The 22733-nt window shown below is 56.3% G+C and overlaps 1 protein-coding gene across 1 annotated transcript; it reads right to left on the bottom strand.

Annotated features, from left to right (window-relative positions):
- Positions 1 to 1414: 1414 nt before the first annotated feature.
- Positions 1415 to 22419, bottom strand: LOC134201656 (atherin-like). Its single transcript, XM_062676899.1, has 3 exons — positions 22185 to 22419; positions 17257 to 17818; positions 1415 to 1541 (listed from the first exon to the last, which is right to left on the bottom strand). The coding sequence occupies exons 1-3, from the start codon at positions 22417 to 22419 to the stop codon at positions 1415 to 1417; spliced, it is 924 nt and encodes a 307-aa protein (XP_062532883.1).
- Positions 22420 to 22733: the final 314 nt, after the last annotated feature.

Genomic DNA, 22733 nt, shown 5'->3' with positions numbered 1-22733 from the left:
TGCATTTTGAATCGCTGAAATACTAATTTCAGTTTTTCATTGTGGTTTTGTAGGGACGTCGCGGCTATTATGACGTCATCTAAGTACGTAAATACGTTGTCTATACCTCGGAGTATATGGTCCATAAGACGCTGGAAAGTGCTCGGGGCATTTTTTAGTCCGAAAGGCATTCTTAGGAACTCATAATGGCCTCTTTCAGTAGTAAACGCTGTTTTCTCTACGTCTTTAGGGTGCATTTCTAATTGATGGTAGCCGCTTGCTAAATCTATGGTCGTGAAATATTGTGCGCGCCCTAATCTGTCAAGGATGTCGTTAATGTTTGGTAAGGGGTACTTGTCTTCTATAATTCTGTCATTAAGTCTTCTATAGTCAATAACAAGTCTCCATTTAACTTTTCCTGATGCATCCGGTTTTTTTGGAACAATGTGTACCGGGCACGACCAAGGGGAGATACTTTCCCTAATGATTCCTTGTTTTAATAGACTATCTACCTGTTTTTGTATCTCTGTTCGTTGTTGGGGAGCCTGTCTATAACTTCGTACAAAGATGGGGGTGTCGTCGGTTAGTCTTAATTCGTGTTTTACTGTATGGGTAAACGATAAAGGAATGTTTTCCGAGTAGAATATGTCACGGTACTGATAGCAGATTTTAGTAATTTCCCGTTTTTCTTCCTCGTTCATGTGGCTGGTACGAATTTTCTTTAAATTTTCACAAAGTTCTTTATCTATGTCAGTTTCCGTCTCAATTTTATTAATTTCGTACTTCTGACTGCTTTCTATCAACTGTGACGGTAGTGGGCTTAGGGCTAACATACGATTGTTACTCACTATTTGCTGTGTATCATTATAATTGATTATAGATGTCCTGAAAGTCCCGTTTTTTACTGTCACTATCGCGGCTGGTGACTTTAATCCTTTAGACCAAGTGAAATCGTCACAAATATAATAACCGTCGGTGTAATTTGTTTTAACCGTTATAAACCTCTCGCAGTTCGGTTCTATTTTAACTTGCTTTACCGGATAGTCGAAATAGATTGGTATTTCGGTATTAAATGTTCGCAACACTTTGTTTTTGAAATCTATATTACAGCCTAATTTTTTAAACAAGTCCATCCCAATAAGGCCCTTATATTTTGGGTCAAAATCAAACAATAAAAATTTATGGTGTATATCGGTGTTGAACAGGCACGGTAAAGGTAAAATTGCAACGTGCTCGTGACGAGTAGTAGCATGTGCGGTTTTTACTGTAAATGGCTCACGTTCGATGCATTGTTCGAGGCTAGTACCGGCTATTACATCCGGTGATATCATACAACGTGAGGCACCAGTATCTAATAGAAATTTACCTTGAAACTCCGGTAATTCGATGTAAGGGAGGTGGTCTTTGCCGTGGTGGTTGAGGTTAACAGTCTTTATCAGCTGAGGTTCGATTGGTCCTCGTCCTGAAGAAAATCCTGTTGATTTGATTCTTCTCCCGACATATCTGGCGTATACTCGTAGTTTTGGTCGCTGTATTGCATGTTATGGTTATAGTACTCACCACTGTAATATGGGTCGTAATTGTCAGGGTAATACTGCTCCTGGCTATGCTGTGTGTAGAACATTTCTTCCGGTGCAAAGCGCAGTTTTTCGGGCTTGTTTACTGACCTCATAGTGACGTCTGATACTCTTTGTGGTGGGTTTATTTGCTGTCGAGGTACATTTAGTTGTGGTCTAAAGTTGCCTGTATTCCTAAAGGTACCTGATCCGCTAGGTCTCACCTTACCTGACGCCGGACCACTCCTCCAAGACGGCATGGTTGGCCCTCGTTGTGGTTTTAACTCCGGGTTCCAACTATTGCGCGGGGGAAGGTTACTTACCGGGTAAGAGATTTGGTTAGACTTAGTTATTTCCTTTTGCTTATGCTGTATATTTAATGAACTAAAACTATTATTAAATCTATTAAACACTAATCGCGCCTCCTCTTGTCTAGCCGTTACTATAGCTGCTTCCAGAGTCGAGGGTTTTGAAATCCTCACCCCAATAGATACGTGAAAGTCTAAGTGACTTACATACTGATCTATTACCATATTTTCGTAGTATGACTTATCTGTGTGTCTACCTACCACGTTTAATGTGTCTAATATTTCTCGTAAACGTTTACCAAAAGACTCTGCGTCTTCGTTCTTATTACGACGCAACCTTATTAATTCTTGCATCAATTGTATTTCGTTGCGTGGTTCGCCTAATCTACGCGTTAGCGCTGTTTTAATTGATTGCCAACTATCCACGTTTCCCTCTGAAGCTATTGCACAAATTGCAGTATCGCTCAGTTTACTCTTAATTAAGCTAATAAGAGCGGGGTGTACCCTAACTGGTTGATCCAATAATGATATAACATTTTCTACTTCTTTAATAAAATAGTTCAATGTTTTAGGGTTACCATCGTACTTAGGTAACAGTTCAGAAACGAACTTAAAAGTTGCTAGTTCGATGTTTGCCATTGCCATCTTTATAAGCTATACAACACAAAACTATAAAACTCACAATTAAATAACTTTATAATAATTTTTTACGTAAGATTATTAGCTAGTACTTTGCTTATTCTGTACGATAAAAGCGTGAAAATGAATTATCAGCAACGTTATATGATCCGCGATTTTAGCAAACAATAAAACGTACCGATGATTTATAATATTGCTATCCAAGCGAATTACAACCGTGTCATTGACATATGCATATAAAAAAAAAATACCTATCAGATTCACCTACTCTAGTGTATGTAGTGCTTTGTTTATAACGATTTTAGTCTATACACAAACACACATAACATTCAGGATATAACGGCAGGAAATATAGCACAGGAAACTGGGAATACAACTTGCACTCACCCCAATGTCCTTTGCATCTCCAACCGGGCCTTGTAGTACAGCAGGACTCCCAATTCTCCGGAACTCCCGCTAGATGATAGTCGCCGTTCGTAGATTCGTTGTATGAGCTCGCGAAAATAACGGTTGATACCGTTCACTCAAGCCTGAAGAGTTCTATTCAAGGCGAGTGTCGCGATCCTACCGACTGCGCCAGTTAAGTTACGGCGAACGAGTTAATTATAAAAAAAAGAATTTATTTAATTAAAACGATGTTTATTCGTTTGAATGTACTACAAGACTAATTTATAATTACAATATATTTATTAAAGTAAACTTATTGCTAAATCTGCAATGGTGCAGTTTCTGTTATGACGCACGGGGTCATCCGATGTGGATTCAGCAAATACGGGCATCGGGCGATTGCCTAACTCACTACGGAATTATATAGTGATTGCTTAAAAAATAAAAATCAAATAAAGTTACTAATATCTTTCGTGTTAAAAACCAGTAAAGGACATCAAATCTTATTTGCTTACAAAAAAATCTGCAAATTCAATGCTTTCTCAAATAAATAACTTAAGTCAAAATAATATGTCTATCAGCGAATATGGAAATAAATTATCAGAATTATTCATAGGCCTTTTTTTTTTTTTTTTCGGGTAGAGGGCCGAAAAGGGGCGCGCGAGGTATGTAGACTCTACGATCTGCATGGTGTTGTGAGCAGACCGCGGGCCCAAAGATTTTAGGGCCCACCCACTAAACGACTCCCCTGCACTCTTACACCCGACGTCCGATCCCCTCCAAGGTCAGAACCCGGATGAGGTAGGGGGGCTACCGCGGTCAACACTACAACCAGACGGCGCGGCTCACCCCAAGGACGCCCAGCCGACGGAGCCTTCGAGGCGAATCGAATGCTCTGAAACGTCGGCCGTCCGCCCGGACGGTGCCGCTGGTGTCCCGGAATACCCCGCTGGACCAGAACCAGCCTGCCGGGTCGGGACGCGATACACCGTCGACCGGTCGCTCTATCCACAAATTCGGTAGAATCTGGCGCCAAGTTTCGTTAAAAAATCCCGTTGTAAACGGAGCGCCAGACTACCCACTGTGTTTACTGTAAGCAGAACGGTTTTTTGAGGTTGCGAAATTTTATTTAATTCTACGGTACTTCTGGTTCCTAAATTGTACATTATATCAATCACTCACAACTTTATTTTACTGATATTAACTAGTTATATCAATTATAACAATTAATCTACTTGAAATTATTAATTTTATCACCACAAACTATAGCTCGGTAGAATCTGGCGCCAAGTTTCGTTAAAAAATCCCGTTGTAAACGGAGCGCCAGACTACCCACTGTGTTTACTGTAAGCAGAACGGTTTTTTGAGGTTGCGAAATTTTATTTAATTCTACGGTACTTCTGGTTCCTAAATTGTACATTATATCAATCACTCACAACTTTATTTTACTGATATTAACTAGTTATATCAATTATAACAATTAATCTACTTGAAATTATTAATTTTATCACCACAAACTATAGCTCGCTCAAAAATTTCGATCCTGACTTTTTTCAATGTAAAAAGTGACATGCCACAGACTATAAATATTCGAGAATACATGGTAATCTACGGCCGCCAGGGTGCGCTGGAATTATTCCTAAATTTGTAATGGATTTTATGACCTGGTAACTGAGACCTTTAAGTCATGTCTTATTTTAATTTATATTCATATTTTTATGAAAAATATATTATGGAGTGAAATGAAATGAAGATGATTAATTTGATCCACAGATTCGGTAGAATCTGGCGCCAAGTTCCGTTAAAAAATCCCGTTGTAAACGGAGCGCCAGACTACCCACTGTGCTTACTGTAAGCAGAACGGTTTTTTGAGGTTGCGAAATTTTATTTAATTTTACGGTACTTCTGGTTCCTAAATTGTACATTATATCAATCACTCACAACTTTATTTTACTGATATTGACTAGTTATATCAATTACAACAATTAATCTACTTGAAATTATTAATTTTATCACCACAAACTATAGCTCGCTCAAAAATTTCGATCCTGACTTTTTTCAATGTAAAAGGTGACATGCCACAGACTATAAATATTCGAGAATACATGTTAATCTACGGCCGCCAGGGTGCGCTGGAACTATTCCTACATTTGTAATGGATTTTATGACCTGGTAACTGAGACCTTTAAGTCATATCTTATTTTAAATTATATTCATATTTTTATGAAAAATGATATTATGGAATGAAATGAAATGAAGATGATTAATTTGAGACATTAATCAACTGGGGTGAAATGAAATGAGATGATATGGGATGAAATATAATCTCAGTAAAATGGTGGTCATTTATTAAGATCTCAGTGGACTTTTTGGAGGATTTTTTTTTTTTTGGTCAGGAGGAAATCTCCGGACTTCCGCCCTCCACTGGGGATGGAGGGCGGGGCATGTCAGAGTCGAACTGACTAAAACCTCCTGTCGCTCAACAACCAACGTCCAAACCTCGCATGAGACAGAACTCATGAAGAGGCAGAGGGGGGAAAGTGAAGCGTTTAGTGCGGAGCACATCTCTCCCATCACCCTCCCCCTCGGGACACCGGACCGGCGGTCGTCAGCGCTACGACCACCAGCCCTCTCGGTCGGCAGGCTATCCGAAGCCCGCCTAGATGGCGCCGGTTAGAGTGAGCTATCCTTCGTAATACCCCGCTGAACCACAACCAGCGTGGGTCGAGGATAGCCGGTCTTCCATCACCCGGATGCTCTTGCGTAAAACGCGTGCAGAGCAGCTTGCACGTCGTCTTCTTAGGCCCCCCTCGCCGGTCCCCAGACCGACATGTGAGGGGGACCCGAAACACTTAGAGGGCCAGGACTTGGGCGAGATCCGCCTCCCTGGCCCCCGCTCGACGGCGGCGGGCTTGCGCGTCTCTCACGTGCCCCGCTGCCTCCTTCTGCGAGATGGTGCACACGCAGAAGTCGAACATCGCCTTCCACGACTCATCGTCGCCGAGCATCGATGCCACAACAATCGGCAACGACAAGTCGTTTCCTATTTTTGCGACGAGGACACGGCGCCACCCCTCCCATGCGGGGCAGGCGACGAGCGTGTGCTCCGCCGTGTCCAAGTCGCAACCACAATGGTGGCACTCTGCCGTCGGCTCGGCTCCGATCCGGTGCAGGAACTCACCGAAGCAACCATGCCCAGTGAGCACCTGCGTGAGCCGGAAAGTGAGGCGTCCTCTGTCACGATTCACCCAGTTCACAAGAACCGGGCGAATCGCCTCGACGGTCCTACGACCAGCCGAAGGATCGGTCAGCCGTCTGGACCATGCCTCCAGCACGGACCGCCGAGATTGGGCCCTCCGCGCTCTGACCACACTGGGGCTGGGACGCGCCACGCCCCGGGCACGAAGGTCAGCCCGCCACTGATAGTCAGCGGCGAGCGCCTCCGCCTCCAGGACCCAAGGCGGCGTCCCAGCCAGTACACACGCCGCCTCGAAGGAGATGGTGCGATAGCCACGGATGACCCTGACCGCGATGGTGCGTTGCGGCCGTTGCAGCAGCTTCGCTACCCCCACGGCCAGGGACTGGCCTCACACGGGCGCCCCGTATAGGGCCATTGATCGCACCACCCCCGTATAGAGACGGCGCGTCACCTGGTCAGGGCCCCCCACGTTGGGCAGAAGCCGGCTTAACGCGCCGGCCACCCCCAACAAACGAGGGACCAGGTTCTGAAAGTGAGCACGGAAGGTCCAACGACTGTCCAGGATGAGACCGAGGTACTTCAACTGCACCCCGACCCCTATACGGACGCCTCCAACCACGATATGGGCATCGACAGGTGGGAGGATACCGAGAAGTTACGTACAGCGGCACATTTGTGCACTTTCACAGATATTAAACAGCTAATAAACCACAATTTTTTTTTTTTTTTTTAGCGCTGCTGTGTGGACGAGCTCACAGCCCACCTGATGTTAAGTGGTTACTGGAGCCCATAGACATCTACAACGTAAATGCGCCACACACCTTGAGATATAGTTCTAAGGTCTCATATAGTCACAACGGCTGCCCCACCCTTCAAACCGAAACGCATTACTGCTTCACGGCAGAAATAGGCGGGGCGGTGGTACCTACCCGTGCGGACTCACAAGAGGTCCTACCACCAGTAATTACGCAAATTATAATTTTGCGGGTTTCATTTTTATTACACGATGTTATTCCTTCACCGTGGAAGTCAATCGTGAACATTTGTTGAGTACGTATTTCATTAGAAAAATTGGTACCCGCCTGCGGGATTCGAACACCGGTGCATCGCTTCAACACGAATGCACCGGACATCTTATCCGTTAGGCCACGACGACCACAAAATTTGAGTCGTCTATTATCAAAGGTGGCAATCTGTGCATTTGCACAAAAAAATGTTATTGATATGTCAATACAGATTGATTTGAATATAATCGTCTCCTTCAAAGAATACGGTTCAAAACCTGCATTAAATAAAGGTTAATAGTTAACTTGTTATTTATCTAAGATGTCGTTCCGAAGAGTTTTGTGACTGCCAATGGAATACAAAGTCAATAATTCGTTTTTCTGATTTACCAATAATTGTCCAAAAGTCAGATTGCCGGCTTTGATAATAGTCGACTCAATTATTACACATTTAAACCTGAAGAAACACTAAATAGACAAAATAAAACAAATCACACAACTTCACACCTCGCGTTCCCGCCAAAAAGTCATTATTCCTACATAAACTGTAGCTTCAAGGGGATCAATGCGTTTAACACCCTGCCCTGGTCCGTGATAGGGGGGGCACTGGAAAGACACGGAGTGCCTCTCTACCTTCGCCGACTGGTGGGTTCCTACTTGGAGGACAGATCGGTCACGTGTACCGGACACGGTGGGATCGTGCACAGGTTCCCGGTCGTGCGCGGTGTTCCACAGGGGTCGGTGCTCGGCCCCCTTTTGTGGAATATCGGGTATGACTGGGTACTGAGGGGTGCCCTCCTCCCGGGCCTAAGCGTAATCTGTTACGCAGACGACACGCTGGTCGTGGCCCGGGGGGGGAGTTTTGCTGAGTCTGCTCGTCTTGCCACCGCTTGGGTGGCGCATGTCTTCGGTAAAATCAGGAGATTGGGCCTCGACGTGGCGCTCAGTAAATCCGAGGCCATGTGGTTCCACAGGCCCCGGAGAGTGCCACCTGTCGATGCCCATATCATGGTTGGAGGCGTCCGTATCGAGGTCGGGGTGCAGTTGAAGTACCTCGGCCTCATTCTGGACAGTCGTTGGACCTTCCGTGCTCACTTTCAGAACCTGGTCCCTCGTTTGTTGGGGGTGGCCGGCGCGTTAAGCCGGCTTCTGCCCAACGTGGGGGGCCCTGACCAGGTGACGCGCCGTCTCTATACGGGGGTGGTGCGATCAATGGCCCTATACGGGGCGCCCGTGTGAGGCCAGTCCCTGGCCGTGGGGGTAGCGAAGCTGCTGCAACGGCCGCAACGCACCATCGCGGTCAGGGTCATCCGTGGCTATCGCACCATCTCCTTCGAGGCGGCGTGTGTACTGGCTGGGACGCCGCCTTGGGTCCTGGAGGCGGAGGCGCTCGCCGCTGACTATCAGTGGCGGGCTGACCTTCGTGCCCGGGGCGTGGCGCGTCCCAGCCCCAGTGTGGTCAGAGCGCGGAGGGCCCAATCTCGGCGGTCCGTGCTGGAGGCATGGTCCAGACGGCTGACCGATCCTTCGGCTGGTCGTAGGACCGTCGAGGCGATTCGCCCGGTTCTTGTGAACTGGGTGAATCGTGACAGAGGACGCCTCACTTTCCGGCTCACGCAGGTGCTCACTGGGCATGGTTGCTTCGGTGAGTTCCTGCACCGGATCGGAGCCGAGCCGACGGCAGAGTGCCACCATTGTGGTTGCGACTTGGACACGGCGGAGCACACGCTCGTCGCCTGCCCCGCATGGGAGGGGTGGCGCCGTGTCCTCGTCGCAAAAATAGGAAACGACTTGTCGTTGCCGAGTGTTGTGGCATCGATGCTCGGTGACGACGAGTCGTGGAAGGCGATGCTCGACTTCTGCGAGTGCACCATCTCGCAGAAGGAGGCGGCGGGGCGCGTGAGGGCGCACAGGCCCGCCGCCGTCGAGCGGGGGCCAGGGAGGCGGATCTCGCCCAAGCCCTGGCCCTCTAAGTGTTTCGGTTCTCCCTCACACGTCGGCCTGGGGACCGGCGAAGGGGGACTAAGAAGACGACGTGCAAGCTGCTCTGCACGCGTTTTATGCATGAGCATCCGGGTGATGGAAGGCCGGCTATCCTCAACCCACGCTGGTTCTGACCCAGCGGGGTATTCCGTAGGATAGACCATTCTAACCGGCGCCATCTAGGCGGGCTTCGGATAGCCTGCCGACCGAGAGGGTTGGTGGTCGTGGCGCCGACGACCGCCAGTCCGGCGTCCCGAGGGGGAGGGTGATGGGAGAGATGTGCTCCGCACTAAACGCGTCACTTTCCCCCCTTTGCCTTTTCATGAGTTTTGTCTCATGCGAGTTCGTTCCCGTACTCCTCCGAAACCGCTTGACCGATTCTCATGAAATTTTTTATGCATGTTCAGTAAGCCTGAGAATCGGCTACTATCTATTTTTCATACCCCTAAGTGATTAGGGTTGAGCAGACCGCGAGCCCAAGGATTTTAGGACCCACCCACTAAACGACTCCCCTGCACTCTTACACCCGACGTCCGATCCCCTCCGAGGTCAGAACCCGGATGAGGTAGGGGGGCTACCGCGGTCAACACTACAACCAGACGGCGCGGCTCACCCCAAGGACGCCCAGCCGACGGAGCCTTCGAGGCGAATCGAAGGCTCTGAAACGTCGGCCGTCTCGGTACGGCAGCCCGTCGGGCCGCCCAGACGGTGCCGCTGGTGTCCCGGAATACCCCGCTGGACCAGAACCAGCCTGCCGGGTCGGGACGCGATACACCGTCGACCGGTCGCTCTAATCACTCCACGGCAGCGCGCTAGAGTGCTGGTAGCGCGCCGCGCGGCCTCACCCCTCAGGTCGCCCCTTGACCTTCACCGGGGGGAGGCCGCCACCTACAGGGGCCGGGACGTACGGGCGTATTCCCGCCTCCGGCCCCCGGCTCGACGGCGACGGATCGGTGCGGAAAGGGAAGAGCTCTCCCTCTCTCGCTCCGCCGCCTCCTTCTGCGAGATGGTGGACTCGCAGAAGTCGAGCATCGCCTTCCAGGACGCGTCGCTGCCGAGCATCGTAGCCACGACGCGCGGCAGCGAGAGGTCCTCTCCTATGACCGCGACGAGGGCGGCGCGTTGCTTGTCGAATCCAGAGCAACGCGCCAATGTATGTTCCGCTGTGTCATCCTCGTCGCGGTCAGCGCAGTGGTGGCACTGCGCCGTCGGTTCCCTTCCGGCTATTTTGAAAAGGTACCGGCCAAAACAACCATGGCCGGTCAACATTTGCGTCAGCCGGAAGGTGAGGCATCCGCGGTCGCGGCCCACCCAGTCCGCGAGAACCGGGCGGACCGCCTCGACGGTACGGAGGCTGGCCGACGGGTCCGCCAAGCGGCGAGACCACGCCTCCAGCACGGACCGCCGAGATTGGAGCCTCCGCGCTCGAACTACTCCTTCGCCGGGGCGCCCTTCCCCCCTAGAGCGAAGGTCGCTACGCCACCGGTAATCGGCAGCGAGCGCCTCCGCCTCCAGGTCCCAGGGTGGCGTCCCGGCGAGCAAGCACGCCGCCTCGAAGGAGACGGTGCGGTATCCTGGGATCGCCCTGACCGCGATCGCGCGCTGCGGACGTCGCAGCGCCGCGACGTTCTTGCGGGTCAGGGCGTGGCACCATACGGGAGCCCCGTATAGTGCCATTGACCGCACCACCCCCATGTAGAGGCGGCGCGCCACCTGATCGGGACCCCCGACGTTTGGAAGAAGCCGGCTCAGAGAGCCGGCCGTTGCCATCAGTCGAGGGCCCAACTTCTCAAAGTGAGCGCGGAAGTTCCACCGACCATCCAGTTCGAGGCCGAGGTACCGAAGACCGGTCACCCCGACCCCGACGCGGACGCCTCCGATCACGAGGTGGGCACCCAGAGGTGGCGCTCGTCCCGGCCCGTGAAACAACAGGGCCTGGGTTTTGTCGAGCGCCACCTCGAGCCCCAACCGTCGGATCCTTGTGACGACGTGTGCCACGCCTGCGCACGCCAGACGGGTAGACTCCCGGTAGTCCCTCCCCGGAGCCACGACCAACGTGTCGTCGGCGTAACAAATTACGCTCAGCCCGGGGAGGGGACCCCGAATGACGCCCCGCAGGACCCAGTCGTAGCCGATGTTCCACAGCAGGGGGCCCAGGACAGACCCCTGCGGAACACCGCGCTCGACCGGAAAGCGGTACATCGCCCCACCGTGTCCGATGCACTGGATCGACCTGCCCTCGAGGTAGGAGCCGATCAGTCGGCGGAGGTATGCGGGGACGCCGTGATACTCCAGCGCCCCCGCGATCACCAACTAGGGCAGGGTGTTGAAGGCGTTCCTTACATCTAAGGATAACGCCATCGCCACCCCGCCCCGGGATACGGCTTCGTCGGAGAGGGCACGCACGCGCAGAATTGCGTCTATCGTCGAGCGGCCCTCTCTGAAGCCGTACTGTTCCGCCGAAAGATCGGGACCCGTCTCGGTCAGGTGCCGGACGATGCGGGCCGCGACGATCCTCTCGAGCATCTTGCCCGCTTCGTCCAGCAACACGATGGGGCGATAGCCCGTGGGTGAGTCCGCGGGGCGCCCGTCCTTCCGCAGAAGGACCAGTCTGCCCGTCTTCCATTTCGACGGGAACCGTCCCGACTCGAGGCACGCTTCGAAAAGCCCCCCGAGCCGGTCCCCTAGGGCCTCGAAGGCCAAGCTCCAGACCCGGCCGTGAACGCCGTCAGGGCCGGGGGCCGCGTCCTTCGCTCTCATTCTGGACACGGCCGCATGGATCTCCGCCCCCGTGATAGGGGGAGGGGGCTCCTCGGCAGCGGGAACGCTGGGGCGACGCGGAGGCGTGCCCCACGTGGTGTCCATCTGGGGGGGCTCAAAGTCCCCCCCCGCTGCCGGCGGGAAGAGTGCCGCAACAATTTCCCGCAGCTGCCGAGGCTGGAGCCGCTCGGTCACCGGGAGCGCCCACGGCTGCAGTTTCCTGCGAACCATCTTGTATGGGCGCCCCCAGGGATCTTCGTCGAGCGACTCCAGGAGAGTCTTCATGCTCTGCTTCTTGGCCTCGCCGATGGCCAGCTGCAGCGCCGTCTGCTTTTGACGACAGTCAGCGTGCAGCTGGGCCGCCGTCTCCGCGAACGCAGCGTCGCGACGACGGCGGCGGCGGTGGCGTGCGCTCCGGCGGCGCGCCCTCACGCACTCCTCGCGGAGTCTTGCGATCTCGGGCGAGGGTTGTCCACCCCTTTTTTTTTTTTTTTTTTTTTTTTTTTTTCGGGTAGAGGGCCGAACCTCCTACGAGGTCCCCGCGCAAAAGGGGCGCGCGGGGTATGTGAGACTCAACGATCTGCATGGTGTTGTGAGCAGACCGCGGGCCCAAGGATTTTAGGACCCACCCACTAAACGACTCCCCTGCACTCTTACACCCGACGTCCGATCCCCTCCGAGGTCAGAACCCGGATGAGGTAGGGGGGCTACCGCGGTCAACACTACAACCAGACGGCGCGGCTCACCCCAAGGACGCCCAGCCGACGGAGCCTTCGAGGCGAATCGAAGGCTCTGAAACGTCGGCCGTCTCGGTACGGCAGCCCGTCGGGCCGCCCAGACGGTGCCGCTGGTGTCCCGGAATACCCCGCTGGACCAGAACCAGCCTGCCGGGTCGGGACGCGATACACCGTCGACCGGTCGCTCTATTCACTCCACGGCAGCGCGCTAGAGTGCTGGTAGCGCGCCGCGCGGCCTCACCCCCTCAGGTCGCCCCTTGACCTTCACCGGGGGGAGGCCGCCACCTACAGGGGCCGGGACGTACGGGCATATTCCCGCCTCCGGCCCCCGGCTCGACGGCGACGGATCGGTGCGGAAAGGGAAGAGCTCTCCCTCTCTCGCTCCGCCGCCTCCTTCTGCGAGATGGTGGACTCGCAGAAGTCGAGCATCGCCTTCCAGGACGCGTCGCTGCCGAGCATCGTAGCCACGACGCGCGGCAGCGAGAGGTCCTCTCCAATGACCGCGACGAGGGCGGCGCGTTGCTCGTCGAATCCAGAGCAACGCGCCAGCGTGTGTTCCGCTGTATCTTCCTCGTCGCGGTCCGCGCAGTGGTGGCACTGCGCCGTCGGTTCCCTTCCGGCTATCTTGTGCAAGTACCGGCCGAAACAACCATGGCCGGTAAGCATCTGCGTTAGCCGGAAGGTGAGGCATCCGCGGTCGCGGCCCACCCAGTCCGCGAGAACCGGGCGGACCGCCTCGACGGTTCGGAGGCCGGCCGACGGGTCCGCCAAGCGGCGAGACCACGCCTCCAGCACGGACCGCCGAGATTGGAGCCTCCGCGCTCGAACTACTCCTTCGCCGGGGCGCCCTTCCCCCCTAGAGCGAAGGTCGCTACGCCACCGGTAATCGGCAGCGAGCGCCTCCGCCTCCAGCTCCCAGGGTGGGGTCCCGGCGAGCAAGCACGCCGCCTCGAATGAGACGGTGCGGTATCCTCGGATCGCCCTGACCGCAATCGCGCGCTGCGGACGTCGCAGCGCCGCTACGTTCTTGCGGGTCAGGGCGTGGCACCATACGGGAGCCCCGTATAGTGCCATCGACCGCACCACCCCCATGTAGAGGCGGCGCGCCACCTGATCGGGACCCCCGACGTTTGGAAGCAGCCGGCTCAAAGAGCCGGCCGTCGCCATCAGTCGAGGGCCCAACTTCTCAAAGTGAGCGCGGAAGTTCCACCGACCGTCCAGTTCGAGGCCGAGGTACCGAAGACCGGTCACCCCGACCCCGACGCGGACGCCTCCGATCACGAGGTGGGCACCCAGAGGCGGCGCTCGTCCCGGCCCGTGAAATAACAGGGCCTGGGTTTTGTCGAGCGCCACCTCGAGCCCCAACCGTCGGATCCTAGTGACGACGTGTGCCACGCCTGCGCACGCCAGACGGGCAGACTCCCGGTAGTCCCTCCCCGGAGCCACGACCAACGTGTCGTCGGCGTAACAAATTACGCTCAGCCCGGGGAGGGGACCCCGAATGACGCCCCGCAGGACCCAGTCGTAGCCGATGTTCCACAGCAGGGGGCCCAGGACAGACCCCTGCGGAACACCGCGCTCGACCGGAAAGCGGTACATCGCCCCACCGTGTCCGATGCACTGGATCGACCTGCCCTCGAGGTAGGAGCCGATCAGTCGACGGAGGTATGCGGGGACGCCGTGATACTCCAGCGCCCCCGCGATCACCGACCAGGGCAGGGTGTTGAAGGCGTTCCTTACATCTAAGGATAACGCCATCGCCACCCCGCCCCGGGATACGGCTTCGTCGGAGAGGGCACGCACGCGCAAAATCGCGTCGATCGTCGAGCGGCCCTCTCTGAAGCCGTATTGCTCCGCCGAAAGATCGGGACCCGTCTCGGTCAGGTGCCGGACGATGCGGGCCGCGACAATCCTCTCGAGCATCTTGCCCGCTTCGTCCAGCAACACGATGGGGCGATATCCCGCAGGTGAGTCCGCGGGGCGCCCGTCCTTCCGCAGAAGGACCAGTCTGCCCGTCTTCCATTTCGACGGGAACCGTCCCGACTCGAGGCACGCTTCGAAAAGCCCCCCGAGCCGGTCCCCTAGGGCCTCGAAGGCCAAGCTCCAGACCCGGCCGTGAACGCCGTCAGGGCCGGGGGCCGCGTCCTTCGCTCTCATTCTGGACACGGCCGCATGGATCTCCGCCCCCGTGATAGGGGGCGGGGGCTCCTCGGCAGCGGGAACGCTGGGGCGACGCGGAGGCGTGCCCCACGTGGCGTCCATCTGGGGGGGCTCAAAGTCCCCCCCCGCTGCCGGCGGGAAAAGCGCTGAAACTATTTCCCGCAGCTGCCGAGGCTGGAGCCGCTCGGTCACCGGGAGCGCCCACGGCTGCAGTTTCCTGCGAACCATCTTGTATGGGCGCCCCCAGGGATCTTCATCGAGCGACTCCAGGAGAGTCTTCATGCTCTGCTTCTTGGCCTCGCCGATGGCCAGCTGCAGCGCCGTCTGCTTTTGACGACAGTCAGCGTGCAGCTGGGCCGCCGTCTCCGCGAACGCAGCGTCGCGACGACGGCGGCGGCGGTGGCGTGCGCTCCGGCGGCGCGCCCTCACGCACTCCTCTCGGAGTCTTGCGATCTCGGGCGACCACCAGAACGCACCCCCACGTGGTGCTCGGGGGCCGACCCGGGGCATGGCGGCATCGCAAATGTTTGCCATGGTGCCCCGGAACCAGTCGACCTCCGCATCCACGTCCGCGAGCCGCGCGGGTTTTGGCGCCCACGCAGCAACAGCGGCCGCCTCCATCAGCAACTCCTTGTTCATCCGTTTCAAGGCCCACCTGGGGAACGAACGGGGTGCACCTTGCGGGAGCTCCTCCTCGCCGCGGGCGCCCGCGGCTGACGACGACGACAAGGAGGAGGCAGAGAGCTCAAATCGGACGTATCTGTGGTCCGAGAGCGTCTCCGCCCCCTCCAGTACGCGCCAGCCGCGGGTGCGGCGCACGGCGGACGGGGACGCGAACGTCACGTCCACGTGAGATTGCCCGTTCCACCGCACGCAAGTCGCGACCGTGCCTCTGTTTAGGAGACAGAGGCCGGTCGCGATCGCCCACTCCGAAAGGGCCTCGCCTCGCGAATCCGTGCGGGGGGAGCCCCAAGCCGTACACTTGGCATTGAGGTCCCCCGCGACGATGACTGGGCGGGACCCGAGGCGGTGTAAAAGCGCCTCGAGCCCGCCCAGAAACCGTTCGAATTCAGCGAGGCTCCTGTTCGGAGAAAAGTACGCCCCGATCACGACGGTCCCGTCGATCCTAGCCGCGACGTACCCGGGTCCCCTGGCCACCATATCCAAGGGGGGTAACGCCGCGGACTGTCTTAGTACGATGGCCACGGAGCCGTCGACGTCCCCCATCCAGCAGTCCTGGTCGGTGGGGACGAAGTACGGCTCCGCGGCGACAGCGACATCGATTGACCACTCCGCCATGGTGTGGACGAGGAGATCCTGTGCCCTGGCGGAGTGGTTCAAATTGCACTGGAGGAAGCGGTGGACGCAACCCATTACGAGGCTACGTCCATCGCTCCCTCGTCTGTCCCGCCCTGCGGCTCGACAATAGCCGCGGCGGGAACTGACTCGCCGGCTGCCCTTGTTGCAGCCGGCCTCTCCTTCTTCTTTTTCTTTCCGCCCCTCCTCATTTTGGTAGAGGAGGGGGCGGATTTACACGCCGGGCCCCCGGCCCGGTGGTCGGCCTTCCTTTTAGCCGCGTCGCACAAGACGCAGTGCGGCGCGGCTGTGGTGCAGGAGGCTGCCTTGTGCCCCGGTTGGCCGCAGCGGAAACACAAGCCGCTGCGGTCCACGGTCGAGGGGCACTTGGCGAGGCCGTGGCCGGTGCCGAAGCACCGAAGACAACGCCACGGCCTGCTCTCCTGCAGTTGCACGTGGGCCACTACCCAGCCCACGCGCAGCCATCCTGGGCTGTCCGAAGGCCGACCCTGTGGAGGGGTGGCCAGGAGGTTCGCCGTTGCGATGGGGCAACGCGCCCACGCCGTCCGGGTTCCGGAGTACGTCGCCCGGAGCTCCCCGACTTTGACGTCGGCGAGGGCGCAGTTGCCTTGCGACGCGATGGCCGCGGCGACCTCCTCCTTCGTGGCGCACTCGTCGAGGCCCGTAATCTTCACCTCCGCCATATTTACGGGCCGCGCGATGCGCACCACCTCGGGGTCCGGCAGGATCTCCCTCAGCCGGGCCGCCAATTTTTCGGCCGCGGCGTTAGTGTTTGGGCCGGGGCATTCTATGAGACGGGCCCCGTTGGCCGTCTGCCGGACCTTGATGCCCCCCTCCACGCCGAGGGCGTCCACATTTACGCCGCCGCGCGCCTGGGTCATCACCTCATGGTAGGTGATGCCCTTTTCTTTGCCGGCCGGCAGCAGCTCCACTACCACTGCAGCCGACCGCGGGGCGCGCGGCCTCCTTCGTCCATTTCGGCCCCTCGGCTCCGCTCGACCCTCTTGGCGGGGAGCGGTGGCCGCAGGGGCGGGCTTGGGGCGCGGCGCAGGAGGCGCCGCCACTTTCTTAGGCCCCCGCCGCACTACCGTCGTCCAGGCCTCATCCATGTTTGCTGGGGCCGGGGGCAGTGGGCGGGGCTGGGGAGTTGGTGCCGGTTTGGCGGCGTTGACGCCCCCCTTCTTTTTATTCCGACTCCTGCCGGGCCCCACCTTCGCAGGCTGGGACGGGGCAGGAGCGGCCTTCTGGGTCTTGGGCTGGCCGGTGATAGGTGCCCTTGAGGGGGCGGGTTTTGGTGCCCCCATATCCTTTGCCGATGATCCGGGTTTGGCCGGAGCAGCAGCCGAAGCGGCCGAACGTGCCGCTGGTGTCGCATCCTTTTTGGGACCGCCAGATGTTTTTGCGGCCATTTTCTTTCGGGGTGCCGGTATGGGGGCAGCGCCTTTCGCCTCGTGAGCGAGGGGCGGCCTCGCACGCTCCACCTTGGAGCGGCGTGCCTCCAAGATTAAGAGGCGCCGCCTCAGCTCTTCGGCCTCGCTTTCATCTTCCACTTCGGGCGGAGGGGGAACGGGGGCCGAGCTGCGCTGCTGCTCTATCAGGTCATTGACCAGCGTGCGCAGCTCTGCCATGTCAACCTTGATTTGACCGTTTTCAGCTCGCAGGTGGCCGTTCTCTTCGCTCACCTGCGCAAAGCGGGCGTGCATAAGGTCCAGCTCCCGCCGCAGGTCCGCGTTCTCCTTGTCCGTCGTGCGCTCCACCACCTCCACCAATATCTCCTCCATCGAGGTGGCTGAAGATTTGAGGGCCCGTAGGCAGTCACCCCTTAAGCCCGCGCTCGACTTCGTCGCCACCGCGGACACAAGTTTTTTAATAATGTTTAATCTACGGAGAGGGTCATAGGGACCCACCTCCGTCAGGGAGCGCTCTAGTCGCTCGACCTCTCCCACCTCTGTCCCATTCGGTGCCTTTCGGCAGGCGGCCCTGGACTGCGCCAAGGAGGCAGCATCCAGTCCGCGGGAAGAAACGTCACAATTAGTGGCGAGCGACGCCGCAGCAGTCGCCGGCCCTTCCGCCAACGCCATATATTTGGCGCTGGCAGGCTCACCCTCCGAGGAGTCAGACGGAGCGGAGGACGCCGGCCGTCGAGCCGACTTCCGCTTCCGCCGAGTCCGTTGCCGAACATTATCGGCGAACAGAGCCGGAGTCTCCCTCCCACTGGACGCGTCGCCCCTCGCGGAGCTTCGCGCCGAGTGCAGGGAAATCAGGCTGTCACAGCGCTCCAGTAACACGGTGGGAACTCGGTCCCTTACGCGACCCGTGCCGTCGCCCCCTTCGTCTTGACAAAGTTTGCCCCCCCCAGAAACGGTGGGGCAGCGTGCGGCCGATCGCTCGACCGCACGGAGGGATTCTCCCCCCGCAGAGCGGGAGGTACCCTCCTGGGGTAATAATTCTTTAACTGTTGCCATTTTCATTTTTCCTTTTTGATTAACCAGGGGTCGGTCCCCTGGGATCTGGTTGGTACCCTTGGGACTGGACTCCCTCCAGCCATTCATCCCATCGCCGGGCACCAGAGCTTAGGATTGGGGCATTTTTTAAAGAGGTTTACGTCCTCGCGGCCCCGTGCCTCGCGGCAGCGGCCCCCGTCCCCCACGCGGTGAGGATTACGGGTTGGCCGGCGGCCCGCCGAGTGCAACGAGCAACACGACAGACCACCGCCCGACGCTCAAGAGAGCAACTACGACGAAGCCACGCCGGTATACCGTTACCCCCCTCTGGAGGGCGTGCCCCTGTAGCCGAAGCCGGGGACATGGCGACCAGCGGCCGGAAGATGCGTAAGCAACGCCGGCTCACTTCTCCATCGAAGGGCAGGCCAAAAGTGGCCCACCATCACCCATGGGTTAGGTCCGAAACGGGTCGGACGTCACCCGAAAAAAAAAACAAAAAGGGGAAGAAGGGGAAGAGAGAGGGAGCCCGAGCGTCTCCAGGAGGAACACCCTTCAGCGAGTGAAGGGCGTGGAGAGCCCGCAACTCCCCCTGCTGGTTTTGGTCCGCGTCATCCGATCTCTTTCGTTGCAAAGCCTAACTAGGCTACCCTACTCCTACACCTAGCCTACCTACCTAACACCTAGAAATCCTTGCAACGAAAAAGATCGGACGATACCCCTGGGAGTGGGACTGTTCCCAGAGGATCCCGTTATCCGCCACCTACGGACGCGCCCGGTGGAAGTCCAGCAAAACTCAACATATATTTTTATTTGGACTTTTTTTTTTGTTATAATGAGGTATTATGTGGTTGAATGAGGTTTTGTTATTTTTATTATATATTCCCTCATCGTTCACAGCACTACATACCTCTTTCACTCATTTACCACATCCTTACACACTTACAATAAGTTAGTTTTTTTTTCTACACTAGAAATTCCCTAGAAATCTTATATATGGCAAAACAATGTTTGCCGGGTCAGCTAGTCATATTATAAATTGATATCAGAAAACCAACCGTATAACGTTGACTTAAATCTATATCTACTACGATATTATATCAGCGTATCGTTTAAAATCTCAAATATCATGAATCGAGAAAATCTACTAGCATCCATCAATATATAGATTCAATATCCGATATTGATACTCGATATATAGATACGATTCGATACGCGGCAAAACCGATATTACCCACTCCTATGAAGCTCGGTCGCGCTCCCGATTCCGTTCCCGTCACGAGGACTGTGGTGGATTGGCACACGCTGGGCATTAGCCTGGCTGAATCTGATCCACCATCGCTCCCGTTTAGCCCGGACTCCTCTCCGTCTCCTCTCCGTCTCCGTCTCCGTCTCCGTTGAAGCCATAGACATCGTAACGTCACACATCACCTCGACATTAAATAGGTCATCGAAGCAAGTTGTGGCGGAGGACTTCCTTCACCGCTTCAAATTGCCCGACGATATTAGGGAACTCCTTCGAGCTAAGAACGCCTCGATCCGCGCCTACGATAGGTATCATACCGTGGAAAATCCTACTCAAATGCGTGCCCTGCAACGCGACGTAAAGTCTCGCATCGCCGAAGTCCGAGATGCCAGATGGTCTGATTTCTTAGAAGAACTCGCGCCCTCTCGAAGGTCTTACTACCGCTTAGCTCGTACTCTCAAATCGGATACGGTAGTAGCTATGTCCCCCCTCGTAGGCCCCTCAGGCCGACTCGCGGCGATATCGAAGGCGAGATCATCGACTAACGCGTCGAGCCGCCTGCCATTAGGGGTTGTGGTGTGTGAGTTCCACCTGATGTGTTTACAATTTAGGTCGTCCGCCAGAATGACAGAGCTTCCCATGGCGAGTAGCGCCTCGATATCACTGCTTAGAACGATCTTATCCGGAGGAAGATAAACGGACGCGATAACGATCGGCGCGTGACCCGTCAGTGAGATTCGGCACACTGATGCTTCGATGTTAGCGAGCGCGGGAGGATTGAGCGGGACGCAATGTAGGGCTCTTCTATAGTAAATGACGGTACCACCACCACGAGCAGTGAGCCTGTCGTTCCTAACCAAACATGGTTAGGAACGATAACTATAACAATAGTTCGCGATTTTAGGGTCGCGACGCACGGGCTTGAGTAGAGTCTCCTGCACTAAGAAAATGTCAATTTGATGGTCACGCAAAAAATCACAAACCTGACGTTGATTTGCGAGACCGTAAGCGTTAAAAAATCCTATCGTTACGGATAAGGGCTTTATTCTACTAATGTACGCCATTGATTACCGGCGGAGTGAGGGGAGGACGTACGTATTTAACGACGCGTATACGTCAGCGTATTCCTGCACAACGGCGATGAAGTGTTGTGCAGTGGAGGCGGCGCGAATGGCGTCACCCAAGGCGTTAACACGCTCAAAGTTGATCGACTGAAAATCGCTAGTCGATCGCTAGAGCGAGATTATCGGACGCGGTCTGAGTGCTGGTCGCGGGGGAGGAACGAATCGCGGGGGAGGGACGTATCGTGGGGGCGGGACGAATCGCGGAGGGAGGAGCTGCAGCCGTGTTCGTGTACGGCAACGGTTTAGCCCAGGCCGAGCCGCTGGGCACCGGCGCCGGCACGAAGGCAGGCTTAGCCTTCGGCACAGAGGGTGCTGAGGCTTTGATGTCTGGGCGGGAAGCTCGGAGGCGGTTTTGGCGGGCGACGCGGCGATTTATTTTTGGAGCTCGGGGGCATCCACGGTAGTTCGCGGGGTGACGGTTCGGTGGCGGTTTTCAGGTCGCGAGTACAAAGGGCCGTGGCGTGATCGCCCAAACACTTAACACATCGGGGGCGCGCGTGACAGTTACGGGAAGAGTGCCCGTACAGTTGGCAGTTATGGCACTGACTAGGAGTGCCTTTTTATGTGGGACTTCGACGGCGATACCGGAGAGCTTACAGACGGTCTGTATGTTAAAAATGTGCTTACCCTCGGGGGTAGGCTGGAGGACGACTAGAACCATATTGTATGGCTCCCTACCGCGGCCGGTGTGTATGCGGTGCACGGAATTTACTGGTAGACCTTGTTCTATCAGATCAGCCTTGACGAGATCGGCATCTAGCTCCTTCGGGATTCCACGTATGACAACGCGGAGTTCGCGCTCCTCCTGGAGCGTATAAGTGTGGAAACTTATACGCTCCTTTCGGAGGTAACTTGAGAGGGCCCTATGGTCGTCGGGTGTCGTTACTTTTATTTGAATCCCGTTGGCGAGATTACGGGCGCTGACAAAATCAATATTTTTGGCCTTAAGGGCCAGGGAAACTCGGTCCCAAGCTGCCTTCTCTTGAAGGATTACCGGGGGAGGGGTCTGAGTTTTAGATTGTGCCACTGGACGCGGCGACGGTGTGGCACGGACAGCGGGAGCGACGGGGGTTGGAGGGCGGGGACGCGACGCGTTCGCGGCTTTGCTTACTTTAGCGGCCGCGGGAGCTCGGGCTTCCGCAGCGCGCTTTTTACCTTTTTGGACTACTGTGAATCCATCAGTCGCGGCGGCGGGGGAAGGGTCGACCTCCATGTCCGACTCTGAATCGGATGAGGAGGGCGCGGGCGACCTGCCGGTGGGTGTTTTAGCCGGCGCAGTGGACGACGCAGGCACGACGGAGGCCGTGGACGAACGCACGGATGCAACGTAGGTCGCCGACGAACGCACGGTTGGGGCGGAAGCTGCAACGGTCGACGCAGAAGTTTTGGGCGCGAGTATCGGGGTCACGAGATCGGCGGGCGTGACGGAGGCCGCGATGGATGACGCAGGAGCGACGGGGGCAACGGAGACCGCCGGCGAGTTTGCTGCGTGATGGGTCTTGAATTCTAAAAATTCTGCCGACAGCGTTGGGTACCTAAGGCGAAGAAATTCTGCAAACAGGTCGACCGTGGACGCCATTATAATGGACGAGTGCCCAGGGGGGGCTGCCCCGGGACTTTAAAAACACACTCGCCTTACGGCGAGGCCCCAAAAGTTGTAATAATCGCAATTAATTACGGCACACAGCCGTCCGCTTGCAAACGGGCCACTAAGTTACCGAACGAATTCCTGGAATTTAAGGGTCCGCCCGCTCACAGATGGCGATGCGACGCAATTAGCACAGGTAGTCACTTCCGAGAAAAACACTTGGACGCCAGATGTGCCCCGAACCGAGGTCGGGCAATCGCCCACTTTTCGCCCACTAGTTGTCGTGCTGAGTGGACGTGTGTAGT

This window comes from Bombyx mori, chromosome W (assembly GCF_030269925.1).
Source record: "Bombyx mori chromosome W, ASM3026992v2".
Lineage (NCBI taxonomy): Eukaryota > Metazoa > Arthropoda > Insecta > Lepidoptera > Bombycidae > Bombyx > Bombyx mori.
The sequence above is the reverse complement of the archived record's forward strand: the minus strand, read 5'-3'. Positions and strand labels throughout refer to the sequence as shown.